Genomic DNA, 15,739 nt, shown 5'->3' on the forward strand with positions numbered 1-15,739 from the left:
TGGGGAGAGGGGAAAGGCATCTCTTACGGGGTGGCAGACTCAAGGTAGGGCCTCGCCAGCATGTATAGGTAGATTCTTAGACGACAGGTTAGGAGGAGCAGGAAGGGAGTATTACACCCAAGGTGCCCATATTTTTAAGAATTGATTATGACAATAGTTTTTAGTTTTTTTGTCTTGTTACATGATCTATTTAATGATTCGTTTTGTGCTTTTGTACAACATGCTTCTTATCGCATCAGCCTCCAGTTACTCTGCTTACATACATCTTTACATGTTAATGACCAGCTTTACAGGGATATGTTCACATGTGGTAGATTTTTTATACTAAGTCAGTGCAGAAACCCATGCACAACCCCATGTATAGAACTGATTTCAGTTACAAATTTCTGAAACGAATTCTGAGTGGCATTAGTTCCCCCTAAGCAGCCATGGTAAAGGAAAAAAACATATGTAGGTCGGACTTTTTTGATTTTTATTCTGAATGCCTCTTTATGGAATATTGCAGACTGCCACAATATTCCATGCAGTAAAAATCTGTATCCCTGGAAGATACAAGCACAAAACAACCCTCATTTCACATCCTTTGGTATAATGGATCCACAGGCCATGCCATAATTCTCCAAGAACGGGGCCCGGCCTTGTGCCGCTGGGGGATAGAGAGGTAGCTTGTGGATATGTCATAAATGTCCATATGGGGGTAACCTTTTAATAAAGATATGTTCCAGAGATTCATTTGCTTACTATATATTAGTATTATCCACAGGAGATAATTTAAAGAAACAAAAGTGTTAGCAGCAACTTAAGTCTTAAAAAGCTATCCACCAGGATAGTGCCTGTTGCATTATAGCAAAGCAAGCCATATTGGTGTAAAATGGTAGCGCACACCCTTCTTTAGAAGCTACCCACAGAGGGACTCTCCGGTCCATAACTTATACAGAAAAATGCAATAAAGCTATCTTTACATTAGCGCTTGGAAGGAATGTGCCAAGATTGTTCTGCATAGGACAAGCCATATGGCAGCAAAACGTTTCTGCTTCAGTTTGTTTGAGTTTGTTCTCTACCATTGAGCAGTTTCTGTGATTGTTTTTTAGTGGATCTGAAGAGCAAAGAAGTGATCCGGAAGGCATGCCAGGCTGTAGGCTCAGTCAGTGAGACCTCTTTTGATATCCGTTTCAACCCGGACATCTTTTCTCCAGGTAATTTAGAACACAGATAATCATCATTAGAATGAAAAAGATATTTAACCCCATTCAGATGCCTTTTTACGGCGGTCACTAAGGGGCCTTAGGCTGGGCTGCCGCCTTTTTACGGCGGCCCAGTTTAAGTGCTAAACGGTCCCCCACACTCGCATGAGAGCCACGGCCCTGCTCTAACAGCCCGGACCGGGCTAATTAACACTTCACATGCCACAGGCACCTGCCGCGCCCGCGCATATAAAGTGCTAACAGGGAGCAAACTCCCTCTGTCTCCCGTCTGCACCCCGCAAATGCGATCGTGGGGTGCCGATGTGTGTGAAGGCTGCCTGGGGTCTGATGTAGGCCCCAGACCAGCCTTTAGTAATTTCCAGCAGGCTGCTGGTCAATGTCAGAATAGCACTGATATTAAAATGCAATGCACTAAAGAGATAATGCATTGCATTTTAAAATCAATCAGAACGTTGTCTGTTATAGTACCCTTGTTGGGACTATTAAGTGGTAAAAATCAAAAGTAAAAAAAAAACATTTATTCAGTAAAAAAAATATCCCATAAAAAAAATTACTTTCTTTTATTTATTTTTTTATTGAAAATACACTTTTCAATGAAAAAAAAATTGCAAAAAATATTCTCCCCCATATGTTTGGTATTGCCGCATCCGTAACGACCCGTACTACATAAATATCAAGTAAATTATCCTCAACGCCGAATAAAAAAAAAAAGACAGAATTGCTCATTTATTCTTAGTTGCCACTGAAAAAACTTAATAACAAGCTATCAAAAATGACTCCAAAATTATACCAATGAAAAATACGTGAAAAAGTCGTCCCGCAAAAATCAAGCCCTCACACAACTCCATAGAAAATAAAATAAAAAGGTTATGGGTCTTGGGAAGCGGCAATGCAAAAAAGTAGTAAAACGGGGGAAAAAAAACTATGTATTTGGTATCACTGTAATCGTAGTGACCCAGAGAATAAAGATATTATGTTGGTTATAACGAAAAATAAACGCCGCAAAATGTATACTGTAAAAACACAGTGGCAGTATTGTTGTTTTTTCCTATCTCCCAGAAAGAGTTGATAAAAGTTAATCAGAAAGTTGTGTACCCCAAAATGGCGACTTTAAAAACTTCAACTTGGCCTGCAAAAAGCAAGCCCTCATAAAGCTATATAGACGGAACAATAAAAAAAGTTATAGCTCTTGGAACGCGACGGTGGGGAAAAAAACGCTTGCTCAGTAAGGCCCACAACAGGATGGTCACTAAGGGGTTAAGAAAAGCAAAGATTAAATGTGTTTTCCCATTAACAACATATGTTATCTATCCAAAATATAGGTTCTAACCTTTAGATTGCTGGGACCACCATGGTTACTGGTATGGGAGTTCCCAGACCCCTGTTCCTCCTAGTTGATTCTAGGTCATAAATATTTGTGCAAAATCCTCTTTAAAAGGAGTGTCCTCCTGCTAGGATCCACAGTGATCAGCTGTAATCTGTCCAGGAACCTGGCAGTAAGTGTTCAGTTACCCTACCGGGCCACTGCACTGGAAATTAAGCATTATGCATTGCCCTCTTAGATGGGTTGTCTAACGTAGGACAGGTCTTCCAGAGTGAGAAACGCTCACCATTCTGGCCAAGAGAATTGTGAACTGGAGACCCCTCTGTATTTACTCAGGATTTCCTAATAGTGTATATGGGTTTCTAAACTGGGCAACCCCGTTAACTCCACCGTCTCAGAACGTAAACCTTTCCTTGTGTCTGACAACAGGTGTGCGCTTCCCCGAGTCTGCCCAAGAAGAGGTCTTCAATCAGAAACAATTGCTGAAGGATGCAGCAGCTTTTGTACTAACCTGTCAGATTCCATGCTTGGTAAGAACTGTTCATCAGTGTTATTAGTGTTCGGTATACATAAGTGATGTCCCCACCTTTCAGCAGCCTGTTGTCCTATAAATGGTAGAAGTGGTCCACAGTCCATTTCAGCTGTGTTCAAACTGCCAAAGGTCCCTGTGGGTGTAGAATGCATCCCTATTCTTGTCATTAAAATGTTGGAACTTATACCGTACATCAGTGGGGTCTATTGGGCACCAGTGGGAACCAAAATATAACACATATGGCACATGCGAATATGAACTGAGCCATAAAGGAGCTGCTTCTGACTGCATTTCTGCTTAGTGTGGTACTGCATAGATCTACATATCAGATTTAGGGCTCATTCAGCCGGCCGTATGCTGTCCACAAAAATGCGGATCTGTTTTTTTGCAGACAGTTCAGCATGTCTGCAAAAAAAAACTGATTGCAATCCGCATTTTTGCGGACCCATAGGCTTGTATGGGTCCACAGAACGTTTTCTGCGGACAAATATATGACATAGAAGTTTATTTTTGCGGAGCCGTGGTACGGAATAACTGATGCAGACAGCACACCGTGTGCTATCCGCATCTTTTGAGAGCCCATAGAAATGAACGGATCCGCAGACCTTCCGCAAAATTGCGGAAAGGGTGCGGATACGTTCATACGGTCACGTGAATGGGTCCTTAAGGGTTTTAACATGTCCTTGGGTGAAATCTTCCTCAATCCTGTCAGCTCATCAACACCACTGCTCCAGTGGGGGATTCTAGACCTGTAGCAGAGTTACAGCTTTTTAAATCCTTTGTCCTTCCCCCATGCTTTGGCTAAAGTAGGGCACATTTCATTTCTAAGACAAAAACTGAGAAGGTGGCAATTCTTCTCTGCTGGTCAGAGAGGCTGAGGATGCCCATGTGCCTGACAAGCAGAGAAGAAGCCAAGGAGCAGTGCATAGCTTGCCCAACAGCAGGTATCTCCCCGTACTACTTCCAAGGATGCAGTGAAGAAGTTAATAGAATGCACATTTGTGTCCATCGATACACAATACAGAAGGTGGACGCTTTAACTAATTGGTGGGATAACTCCTTTAAAGGGTGTCTGTCACAAAATCTGTTTCAAAGTAAGCATACCTCCATGTAGGGTAGAAGCCCCCATAACCTAACCATACCTTTCTTGTGAAAATCCTGCTCTCTAATCCTGAGAAGTGCTCCATTTTATTTTTATGCAAATACATTTTTCGGTGCACCATGGGTTGCCCTGCTTAATTTGGTGCTCATTGCTCTGCCATAACGTCTCCGAGTGCCGTCTTCTCTTATTTGAGAGTCCCTGAGATTTCAAAGACAGTACAGATAATGCAGGGGAAGCCTACAGGGTGGTATGTTTACTTTGAAAGCTCACATTTACAGCAACAAGAGGTTATTGTACTGCAGTGCTTCCTTTCCCCAATGTCTGTTTCTGCTCAGTAGCAGAATGTATCCTTATTCATAAATGTGGCAATGTGAAAACCTTCTGCTCTCTTGTAGTAATTGTCTCATTTCACAGATCAAGGACTGTCTTGACCATAATGTAGTTCCTATGGATGGAGCCACGCTGGCTGAAGCAATGCACCAGAGAGGAATCAACATGCGCTACCTAGGCAAAGTTATAGATATTGTCAAAAAATTCCCTGTCCCATCCCAGCTAGATCATGTCTATGTGAGTACTTTTTATTATTCTGCATTTGTGTTAAAATTAGATTTAAGTTTTTGTATTAAGAGAAGTTTCCCCATTTTATATACCGTATTTGTGCCCTATAAGACGCACCTGCCCATAAGACACACCTAGGTTTTATAGAAGGAAAAAAATATTTTTAGTCAGACCTTAGATCAGACCCCCAATGTTAATTCGACCTCGGCTCAGATCCCCCAATGTTAATCGGAACTTAAATTAGACCCCCAACTTTAATCAGACTTCAGATCAGACAAAAATTAAGTCAACTCGCCTCTCCAGTTCCGGATGGTGCAGCCACTCAGGAGGTCACAGCACAGCATGCAGCGCTGGCAGAAGACGACTAGAGAGAGGCGAGTACAGCCAGCACAAGTAGCGCTTTATTCGCTGCTCGCCGGTCCTACTGTGTATTAATAAGTGCTTCCATAATGGAAGCACTCATTAGTATCCTCCGTGTAAGATGCACTGACATTTTTTCCCCGAAATGTGTGGTGGAAGGAGTGCATCTTATAGGGCGGAAAATACGGTACTTAAAGGGGACCTTTCGTGCAATTTTATTAAGGGAGATATATACCTGTACTTGTGGGGTACCCCCTGTTGATGCTGCCACCCTGCTTGATTTTTTTTAAAATATACCTCTTACCCTGCAAGTACAGGAATATATCTCCCTATATAAAATCGCATGAAAGGTACACCTTAAGCCCAGATTACGAGAATTCATGCTAGCACTTTGGCGTGTTACCACAGTGATGACTATATTTCTTCATGGGCTGCTTTAATCATACCTTTAGCAAGTAAAACCTGATTTTGTCTGTCTTCAGCATTATTGACTTTGCATCAACATTCTTTTGTTGTTTGCCTTAATGTGCAATTCAAGCCTGAAGCTGATTGTTCTTTTATTATTCTAGAAAATATTAATTATTGAAGTGATCACCAGGTCTGCAAAGCACATCTTCAAGACCTACCTGCAGGTAAGGCATCAACCTGCTTCACTTTACGTATAATGCGGCTGATTAATAGCTAGATATCATTTTTTTATTTTTTTACATTTTATTGATGGCAGATTCTTTACTCAAAAATAACCAATTAAACAACATAAGGGCTCATGCACATGAACGTATTTTCTTTCCGTGTCCGTTCCGGATGTTACTCTGTGTGCATTCCGTATGTCCGTATTTCTGTTCTGCAAAAAAAATAGAACATGCTCTATTATTGTCCACATTACGTACAAGGATGGTACTGTTCTATTAGGTACTGTCCGAAAAATACGGAACGCACACGGACGTCATCCGTATTTTTGGCGGACCGCAAAATACGTACGGTCGTGTGCATGAGCCCTTAAATTGGTTTTCAGGAAGTTTGACATTGAAGGCTTATCCTTAGAATAGGTCATCAATATCCGATTGGTTGGGGTCCAACACCCAGCACCACAGCTGATCAGCTTTTTGAAGAGGCTGCAAGTGAGCGCTGCGTCCTCCTTACAGCTCACCCGAGGTCACTGACCTATGAGGAGGCCGCAGTGCTCACTGGAGTGCTGCGGCCTCTTCAAACAGCCTCTCAGCAGGGGTGCTGGAAAGCAGGCCCCTACTGATAAGATATTGATGACCTTTCCTGAGGATAGGCCATCAATATTGAAGTCCCCTTTATTCTTGATGCACACAGCAGAGCCCATATGCACATATGGTGCCACTGTACAGCACCATAATATTCTGCATATCATGGAGTTTGCCATTATTCTTTTTATTATGAAAAAAAAAAAAAAAGTAAGTCTGCTGTATGAAATTTGAGACATGAAGAGGTACATATTAGGACTTCTTTGGGTGCTTTATTATGGCTCCATATAACCAATATTGTACTGAGCTGTAATATGCCTGCACGTACAAAGCCTTAGAGAGATCTTGAATGAATTTGTGTGTTAAACCTCAATCGGGGACATTTATTAAGGATGGCATTCCCATACGCCTGTCTTGATCCCTCTGCGCACCTATTTTATTAAGCTGCAAATGCTTCTTAATAAATTTGGCGCATCTCTGCAGTCCATGTGCCAGCTAGAGGCTAGCGTAGACGTCAGCTATAACTTCAGTTTCTAGCATCTTGGAAATCCGGCAGGCTGCACGCAGTACCGCCCTCCTGTTAGACCCTGCCTCTTATCTCATCACTTTAGAAAAGTGTCAAGAAGCTTTAAAGGGACTCTGTCACCAGTTTCTAACCCCCCCTTTTAAAACTATTGTTCTCTCCATGGTGCCCTTGTCATTACAAAGCTGTTGTTATAAGATAAATCCGCTGTGTAGTTTTGATAAAAATCGCTTTTATCTAACCTGTCAATCTTCTGGATAAGGTGCCCAGGGCGTTTCTGAAGGTCTGAATCTGCCGCTCGCCGCCGCCGCCGTTGGTGCCCAGCTCCTCCCATGATCCTTTCAGCGCCACCTCGATGTAATGAAATCCGCCTCCGGCTCTCCTCAGTGCCCCCTCCTCCTTTTCAAAGATCCCGCGCGTGCGCACAGGCCTGTGCCTGATGCGCCCGTGCGGACTTTTAGATTCTGCCTCGTTGAGCGAAGCGCGCGTTCGCGCATGTTCGCGTGCGCGCGCATGCGCACTTCGCTCAACGAGGCAGAATCTAAAAGTCCGCACGGGCGCATCAGGCACAGGCCTGTGCGCACGCGCGGGATCTTTGAAAAGGAGGAGGGGGCACTGAGGAGAGCCGGAGGCGGATTTCATTACATCGAGGTGGCGCTAAAAAAGGATCATGGGAGGAGCTGGGCACCAACGGCGGCGGCAGAGAGCGGCAGATTCAGACCTTCAGAAACGCCCTGGGCACCTTATCCAGAAGATTGACAGGTTAGATAAAAGCGATTTTTATCAAAACTACACAGCGGATTTATCTTATAACAACAACTTTGTAATGACAAGGGCACCATGGAGAGAACAATAGTTTTAAAAGGGGGGGTTAGAAACTGGTGACAGAGTCCCTTTAAAGAGTTGTAAATTATGGTGCAAATATAGTGTTCCATAATTTAAGACTTTTTAGTAAATGTCCCCCAATGTGTCTCTATTTCAAACTAGCAAATTATTCCTAATATGTCTTCTTCAGATGTTTCTATTTCTAAATCTGCAATAATATTCTTTCCTATAGATGCCAAGGTAATATGGTGGCTTTCTTTTCTGCTGGAAACAACCCTGTTTTGGTACAAGGGATCATCTGCTATTTAATCCTATGTCTATTTTCTCTCCAGGGAGTAGAGCTGTCTGGTCTATCTGCTGCCATTAGCCATTTCTTGAACTGCTTCCTCAGCTCCTTCCCCAACTCCGTTGCTCACCTTCCCGCTGATGAGCTGGTTTCCAAGAAAAAAAACAAGAAGCGCAAAAACAGGAACCTCAGCAGTGCTGACAACACGACCTGGGCCAGCGTCACCCCTCAGGAGCTGTGGAAAAACATCTGCTCCGAGTCCAAAGCCTACTTTGACTTTAGTCTGGAATGGTAAGTGGCCACTGAAATATTGTGTGACTGGTCCAGATTACTGGGAAACATATACAACCAAAGAGAAGTCTACCAACAATATTCCATAGTAGTAAAACATATTTTTTCTAGTGAAAATGTGGACCAGGCTGTGGAGACGTACAGCCTCCAGAAGATGAGCCTTCTCCGAGAAATCTGTATCAAAGTTGGCATCCAGGTACAGCTTTGCCCCTACTCCATTCATTGTTGTCTAATTCAAAATCACAGGCTAGCTCACTGACTGTTAGGAGTTTCAGCTCTTAAATAATGATGACCTATCCTCCGGATAAATCATCAATCTCAGATTGATGAGGGTCTGACACCCAGCACCCCCACCGATCAGCCGTTTTCTGCAGTCACTGGGAACAAAACGGTGGACGGAGCTGGACATGGAAGTTTCTATCCACTGTGTAGTGTCTATGCTGGCACACTGCGGCTCAGCTCCCATTCACTTCAATGGGCGCTAAGCTAAAGTCTGCCTTTATGGCTGCTGCATAGTGGATGGAGTCTTCTGCTTCCAACTCCATCCACTGGTTGGTTTACAGCACTGGCGGCTGCGGAAAAAAGTTAATCTGTGGGGATGCTGGATGTCGGACCCTCACCAATTTGATATTGATGACCTATCCAGAAGAGCGTAGCAAATTCTTTTAACCCCTTAGTGACCAGCCTGTTTTTTCATCCGTCTCGTTCAAAGAGCTATAACTTAAATTTTTCCGTCTATATAGCTTTAGAACGGCTTGTTTTTTGCAGGACAAATTGTAGTTTTTAATGGTGCCATTTTGGGGTACACAACTTTCTGATTAACTTTTCTTAACTCTTTCTGGGAGGGAGATGGGGAAAAACAGCGATACTGCCACTGCGTTTTTACGTTATAACTTTTACGGCGTTTATATTTCTGTAAAAACACATATGGGTGGTCATTAAGGGGTTAAGAGTCAAATGCTGATCCGCAACCATACCAGTCTAATCTGCTTATTTAGGAAATTCTGAAGAGAATACAGGCCCCCCCCCCCCCTTCTTTTTTTTTTTTTTTTCCCCTCATGGATCTGTGAATCAGTCTCTGAATACAGGTACAGATGCGTCCTCCCATACTTTTTCTCTTGATTCAGTATATGCCAAGATGGAAAATTACCAGCTTTGAAGGAAAAAAACACAAAACCTTTTTGTGTTGCTCCCAATATCAAACGCAGACATTTTTTTCCAAATAGTTGGTCATCCCTGAAAATCTTGAACCAAGAGAAAATATAAGGAAGGATACATGTAAAGTATGGGCCCATAGCTAGATACGGATCCATACAGCATGGAGTGGTTCTACGTGCCTTTTTAAAGGGGTTATCCAATGTCGTTTGAGGGACCCGGCACATGCGGTGCCTGTTTGACATTGGATAACCCCATTAATATATCATGCTAGTATTAGGCTACTTTTTTACGTTTTAAGCTGTTTGACCCAATCAGCGTATAAAATGAATTATAATAAAATATGCTCAGTTATAAGACTCGGTGACTATAAATGCCTCTTGATCTCAGGTCCTGCTCAAAGAGTACAACTTTGATAACAGACATAAACCCACCTTCACTGAAGAGGACATTTTGAATATTTTCCCTGTGGTGAAACATGTTAATCCCAAAGCATCTGATGCTTTTCATTTCTTCCAAAGTGGACAAGCTAAAGTGCAGCAGGGTGAGTACGGTCAGTAGGAGGGTCCGCCAGTCTATTGCTTGTGGCATGCTTCAGAATTTCTTCTTACGGGTAGTCCAGTAATATTAGAATTGTGCGTGAGGGTCTACGTTTAATCAAAGCATTAGTAGTCTTGATGACATTCCAATAACAGGTTATTGGACTGTGGACCCAATAAAAAAAATGTTTAATTCATAATCACATCACACTCTTATGAAGTATCCGAATAATGCTTGATTTTCTTATCTTTGCCCCAGGTTTCCTAAAAGAAGGGTGTGAACTTATTAACGAAGCCTTAAATTTGTTTAATAACGTGTATGGCGCTATGCACGTAGAGATCTGTGCGTGCCTACGTCTACTTGCCCGTCTCAACTACATTATGAATGACTACTCAGAGGTAAATAGTTTATGCGTGGTTATTGCATTGGAGCCCAGTAGGGAGTGGGCAAAGTAAAGCTCAGGAGGATAGAGAAGTAAATATGGTGCTGATGATGGCCTATCCTCAAGATGGGTCATCAATATCACAGTGGGGAGGTCCAACACCCGCACTCCCTCTGATCAGCTGTTTCATGCATCCGCTAGTGCTGCAGCGTACAGAGCTGGAATCAGAACCCTCCAACCACTGATGGTGTTGGGGTACTTCTGCTCTGAATGGGAGTAGAGCCGCCGTAAGCAGACACCAGAAACTACACAGTGGACAGATCCTTGCGTGCATTGTATAGTTTCCGGTGTCGGTGGCTTTCCGAAACAGCATATATTGGTGGGGGTGCAGGGCGTCAGACCCCTGCTAATCTGATATTGATAACCTATTCTGAGACTACATCACGAATATCTAAGTACAGGAAATCCTCTTTAATGTGAAATTGAAGTTATCTATGCAAAAATATAACATCTCACTTGACTTGGACAAATGACCATCAGTATGAAACATACAAATGCATATTGATATACACAATCGAGTCGTAGTATGACCACCAGCTAATATCCGCTGTGTACAGTGCCTTGCAAAAGTATTCACCCCCTTGACTTTTTTTTCGTATTTTGTTGCCTCATAACCTGGAATTAACATGGATTGTTTGAGGATTTGCATTATTTAATTTACAGAACATGCCCACAACGTTGAAGATGTTTTTTGTTTATTTTTATATTGTGAAGCAAACAACAAATAGGACAGAATAACAGAAAAAGTCAATGTGCATAACTGTTCACCCCCCCCCCCCCCCCCCCCCCCCCCCCCCAATGTCAATACTTTGTAGAGTCACCTTTTGTTGCAATCACAGCTCCAAGTCGCTTTGGATAAGTCTCTATGAGCTTGCCACATCTTACCACTGGGATTTTTGCCCATTCCTCCTTGCAATACTGCTCCAGCTCCTTCAAGTTGGATGGTTTGCGCTTGTGAACAGCAATCTTTAAGTCTAACCACAGATTTTCTGCTGGATTGAGATCTGGGCTTTGACTAGGCCATTCCAAGACATTTACATGTTTCCCCTTAAACCACTCAAGTGTTGCTTTAGCAGTGTGTTTGGGGTCATTGTCCGTCTGGAAGGTGAACCTCCGTCTTGGCCTCAAATCACGCACAGAGTGGGACAGGTTTTGCTCAATAATATCCCTGTATTTAGCACCATCCATCTTTCCCTCAACTCTGACCAGTTTCCTAGTCCCGGCTGCTGAAAAACATCCCACAGCACGATGCTGCCACCACCATGTTTCACTGTGGGGATGGTGTTCTTTGGGTTTGTGCCAGACATAGCATTTTCTTTGATGGCCGAAAAGTTAAATTTTAGTCTCATTAGACCAGAGCACCTTCCTCCATACATTTTGGGAGTCTCCCACATGCCTTTCTGCAAACTCACAACACGCCTTATTGTTTTTAGCTGAAAGTAATGGCTTTCTTCTGGCCACTCTGCCATAAAACCCAACTCTATGGAGCGTACGGCTTATTGTCGTCCTATGTACAGATACTGCAGTCTCTGCTGTGGAACTCTGCCGCTCCTCCAGGGTTGCCTTAGGTCTCTGTGCTGCCTCTCTGATTAATGCTCTCCTTGCCCGGTCTGTGAGTTTTGGTGGGCGACCGTCTCTTGGCAGACTTACTGTTGTGCCATGTTCTCCCCATTTGGTTATAATCAATTTGATGGTGCTCCTGGGGATCATCAAAGATTTGCATATTTTTTTTATAACCTAACCCTGACTTGTACTTCTCAACAACATTGTACCTTACTTGTTTGGAGAGTTCCTTGGTCTTCATGGCAGTGTTTGGTTAGTGATGCCTCTTGCTTAGGTGTTGCAGCCTTTGGGGACTTTCAAAAAAAGGTATGTATATGTAATGACAGATCATGTGACACTTAGATTGCACACAGGTGGACATCATTTCACTAATTAGGTGACTTCTGAAGGTAATTAGTTGCAGTAGAGATGTTTATGGCTTCCTAACAAAGGGGGTGAATACATACACACACATGCCAATTTTCTGTTTTCTATTTCTAAACAATAGTTTTATATATTTTTCTAATTTCACTTCACCAACTTAGACTATTGTGTTCTGATCCATAACATAAAATTCTGATTAACAAAACATTGAACTTACATTACAGCTTTAACAAAACACAAAAAAAAAAAATAAATCAAGGGGGTGAATACTTTTGCAAGGCACTGTACAGCACAGACACACTGGGAGTGACTCTGTAAGGTCCTAGTAGGTTGTCACAGGTATCCAGGTATCTGGAGCCATGCCAACTGGAGTGCATCCCACACCTGCTAGAGGGTGCGTGGTGGAGGATCCATAGAGTGAGCATGACAATCGAGGTGGCCCCACAAATGCTCAATAGTGTCTCGGGGGCCAGGCTAATACTTGGAAGTTTTTCTAGCCTTGTGACATGTTGCATTGTCTTGCTGAAAGATCCTGTCTGCCCCAGGGAAGACGATTTACATGTTTGTAGGGTGTACGTGATCTGTAAGGGTGGATTCATACCAAAATCGGTTGAGAGTGCTTTCCACATGGATAAGTGGGCCCAGAGAATGCCACGAAAACATTCCCCAGACCATAACACTGCCACCACCAGTTTGTGTTCTTCCACCAGTGGTTGCAGTGTGTTTGTTCTTTGATGTTTCTCTGCTGACGCGCCAATGTCCATCTGTTCGATAAAGCAGAAAATATGACTCATCAGAGAAGCCAAATCAGCAAATCCAATTCCAATAATGCAGCAAAAATTTAAGCGTTTTCTGCCATTGTAACTTTGTTAGCAGAGGTGCAGTGACGATCCATCTGCTTAGGATCCCCCTAATCAGTAGAATTCCCCGAACTGTTTTAGACACGCGTCTGGTAGTCTCCTGGTTCATTTTGGCGGTGAGGTGCTCCAACGTAGTGCGTTGGTCCGCCCTTGTGCGCCTTTGTAGCTGACTTTCAACGTTGACCTAAATGGCACGTGGTGCTCGCGTCGCTTATTCGCATTGGTGCCATTTCTCCACACACTTGCACTTTCACCACAGCAGCAGGTGAACAGTTCACAAACTGCACAGTTTCAGAAATAATGACACCCAAGGCCCAGAATCCAATAATCTGAATAATTGCCCTTTTACCCATGACAGCAACAAGGGATATGTGTGCAGACAGTCTATCGCCCACCTTATATACTCTTATATGAGCTGACGAGGCGGCTTGACTTCAGTATATTTCCTGCTATGTTTACATTTTGAGTGATGAATGACCTCTTGTTTTTTTCTTTATGTAAGGCCTTAAGCAATCAGCAGAAAGCAGTACTGATGAGTGAGAGAATTCTGGGTATTGAGCACCCCAGCACCATCCAGGAATATGTAAGTATATCCCATATACCAGTATATCTGATCAGGCCAGCTGGGCCTGTATCACTCTCTGCCTCTGTTTTTCTCTTGAATACATTTCTAGTTTCCTTACTGACTTGTGTGTTTCATTGCAGATGCATCTAGCTTTGTACTGCTTTGCAAATAATCAGCTCTCCATAGCATTGAATCTGCTGTACCGAGCACGTTATCTCATGCTACTTGTGTTCGGAGAAGGTCACCCTGAGATGGCGCTCTTAGATGTAAGTAGTTTTCTTAGTGTCTAAGACTAGTTCAAGAAGCACTCCACAAAAATGTTTATTCTTTGGCCCGTTAGAAAGGTACATGGTGTAAATTGTAGTGAAGGTTTTTTTTTTTTTTTTTTTTCTGGGTGCCTGGAAAATGAGTTTTTCCTCCTCTTTTTGGTCCTCAGCTGTGTCATGTGACTCAACTGACACAGCGTCTTAAGTCAGTTCTCTATTCATTGCTTATGAGACTGACAATGGAGACTCTCATAGGAATTCATACAGAACTGAACGGAGTCAGCCGAACCATCGTACCTGCCCCTATCCAAATTGTTGGTTATTGATGGTGGAGGGTGCCAGTGTATTGTGTAGAGTGGTAGTATTACATTGAAATAAATGAGCAGTTATTCTAAGTGGGCAACCCCTTTAAAGTCCCCTGTAGGCACACATGTTAAGAAAAAGTACAGCACTTTCTGTCATATCCAAACAGTCTTTGTGCGACTTCCTTCAGTATAAAGAGAGTAATGTTTATTTGATTTTCCTGCCCATGTGTGACCACGTTTTTATTGTCTCTCCTTAGAGCAACATTGGCCTGGTGCTTTATGGAGTAATGGAGTACGACCTGTCTCTCCGCTTCCTGGAGAACGCACTTAACGTCAACTCCAAATACCATGGAGCCAAGTCTCTCAAGGTCGCACTCAGGTGAATACATATCTGAGTCTTTGGTGTAGACATGGTTTATATCTAGATTTACTTGCCACTGTAAATATTATTTAATACACTGAAATTCATATGCGATTTCAGTATATTCCTTGATTATAGCTTATTAATGCAACATAGTTTGGTACTTTTTGTAACTTTTTTTATTTCTGACCTTTTTTTTGTGACGAGTCTTTACACTATTCACCGTGCGGAGTAAGTGACATAATTACTTTATCCAATTTATATATTTTTTTGTTTTTATACATTTTTTTTAACATTAAAACAGTATATTTTTAAAGTGTTTTTGTGCCACAGTATTCAAAGTCCCATAACATTTTTACTTTCCCATCACGTGTGAGGGCTTTTTGTAGTCTTCGTTAGTGCCATTTTGTGGTACATTTGATTAATTAATTTATTTTTTCGTGTTGGAGAATGAACAAAAAAAAGCATGTCAGAGCAAACATAGCCCCATCGGTTATCACATCTGTATGCCACACTTTTATTATTTAGATTACCTATGTAACCTGCAGCAGAGGGTGGCCTGAGTAATGGGTACACCCGTGCTGGCTGCGCCCTGCTGTTTCCATGACTCCCATAGTAGTGAATGGGAGTGACACAAATAGCAGAGGACAGCCAGCTACGTGGTTTCCGATGCTTAGAATTTACAGAAATAGCGTAGCTAGCCATTTGTATGGCTCCCATTCATTGCTACGGGAGTCACAGAAACCGCAGAGCGCAGCTGGCTTGGGAGTTCCCGTAAGTCTGCCTACCGCTGACCAGAGCTCACTCCAGTTCACATCTTGGCCATGAAATCCCTTTAACTCTTCCTGATTAACTGATGTACATTGAAACATGTCAGGGAGACTGTGGTGGTAACTGCAAGTGCATTTGTAGGAACAGACTTTGCAACCTAGGGGTGCCTTTTAAGGATGGGACATCTGCTCTTGGTTACGTCGAGGGTTAGACCCTGAGTATTGCAGTAGGTCTCAGCACTTAGTAGCTGAATAAAACTGGTATGATGGAGTGGCATATTATCATAACCGCAGCAAATTATCCCGAAGCTAGCCTCGATTCCAAACAG

At 42.7% G+C, this 15,739-nt stretch overlaps 1 protein-coding gene across 3 annotated transcripts in view; it reads left to right on the forward strand.

The window, feature by feature from the left end:
• The window catches only part of CLUH (clustered mitochondria homolog), a 73,982-nt gene that overhangs the window by 46,867 nt on the left and 11,376 nt on the right, over nt 1-15,739 (forward strand). For all 3 annotated transcript variants that reach the window (XM_044283841.1, XM_044283843.1, XM_044283842.1), the window contains exons 12-22: nt 1,092-1,196; nt 2,959-3,059; nt 4,578-4,730; nt 5,651-5,713; nt 7,976-8,220; nt 8,332-8,416; nt 9,766-9,919; nt 10,174-10,313; nt 13,646-13,726; nt 13,849-13,974; nt 14,537-14,658. In XM_044283841.1, coding sequence (XP_044139776.1) covers nt 1,092-1,196; nt 2,959-3,059; nt 4,578-4,730; nt 5,651-5,713; nt 7,976-8,220; nt 8,332-8,416; nt 9,766-9,919; nt 10,174-10,313; nt 13,646-13,726; nt 13,849-13,974; nt 14,537-14,658 — 1,375 coding nt within the window. The remainder of the gene's footprint in view (nt 1-1,091; nt 1,197-2,958; nt 3,060-4,577; nt 4,731-5,650; nt 5,714-7,975; nt 8,221-8,331; nt 8,417-9,765; nt 9,920-10,173; nt 10,314-13,645; nt 13,727-13,848; nt 13,975-14,536; nt 14,659-15,739) is intronic.

The sequence above is a fragment of the Bufo gargarizans genome, chromosome 3 (genome assembly GCF_014858855.1).
Source record: "Bufo gargarizans isolate SCDJY-AF-19 chromosome 3, ASM1485885v1, whole genome shotgun sequence".
Classification (NCBI taxonomy): Eukaryota; Metazoa; Chordata; class Amphibia; order Anura; family Bufonidae; genus Bufo; species Bufo gargarizans.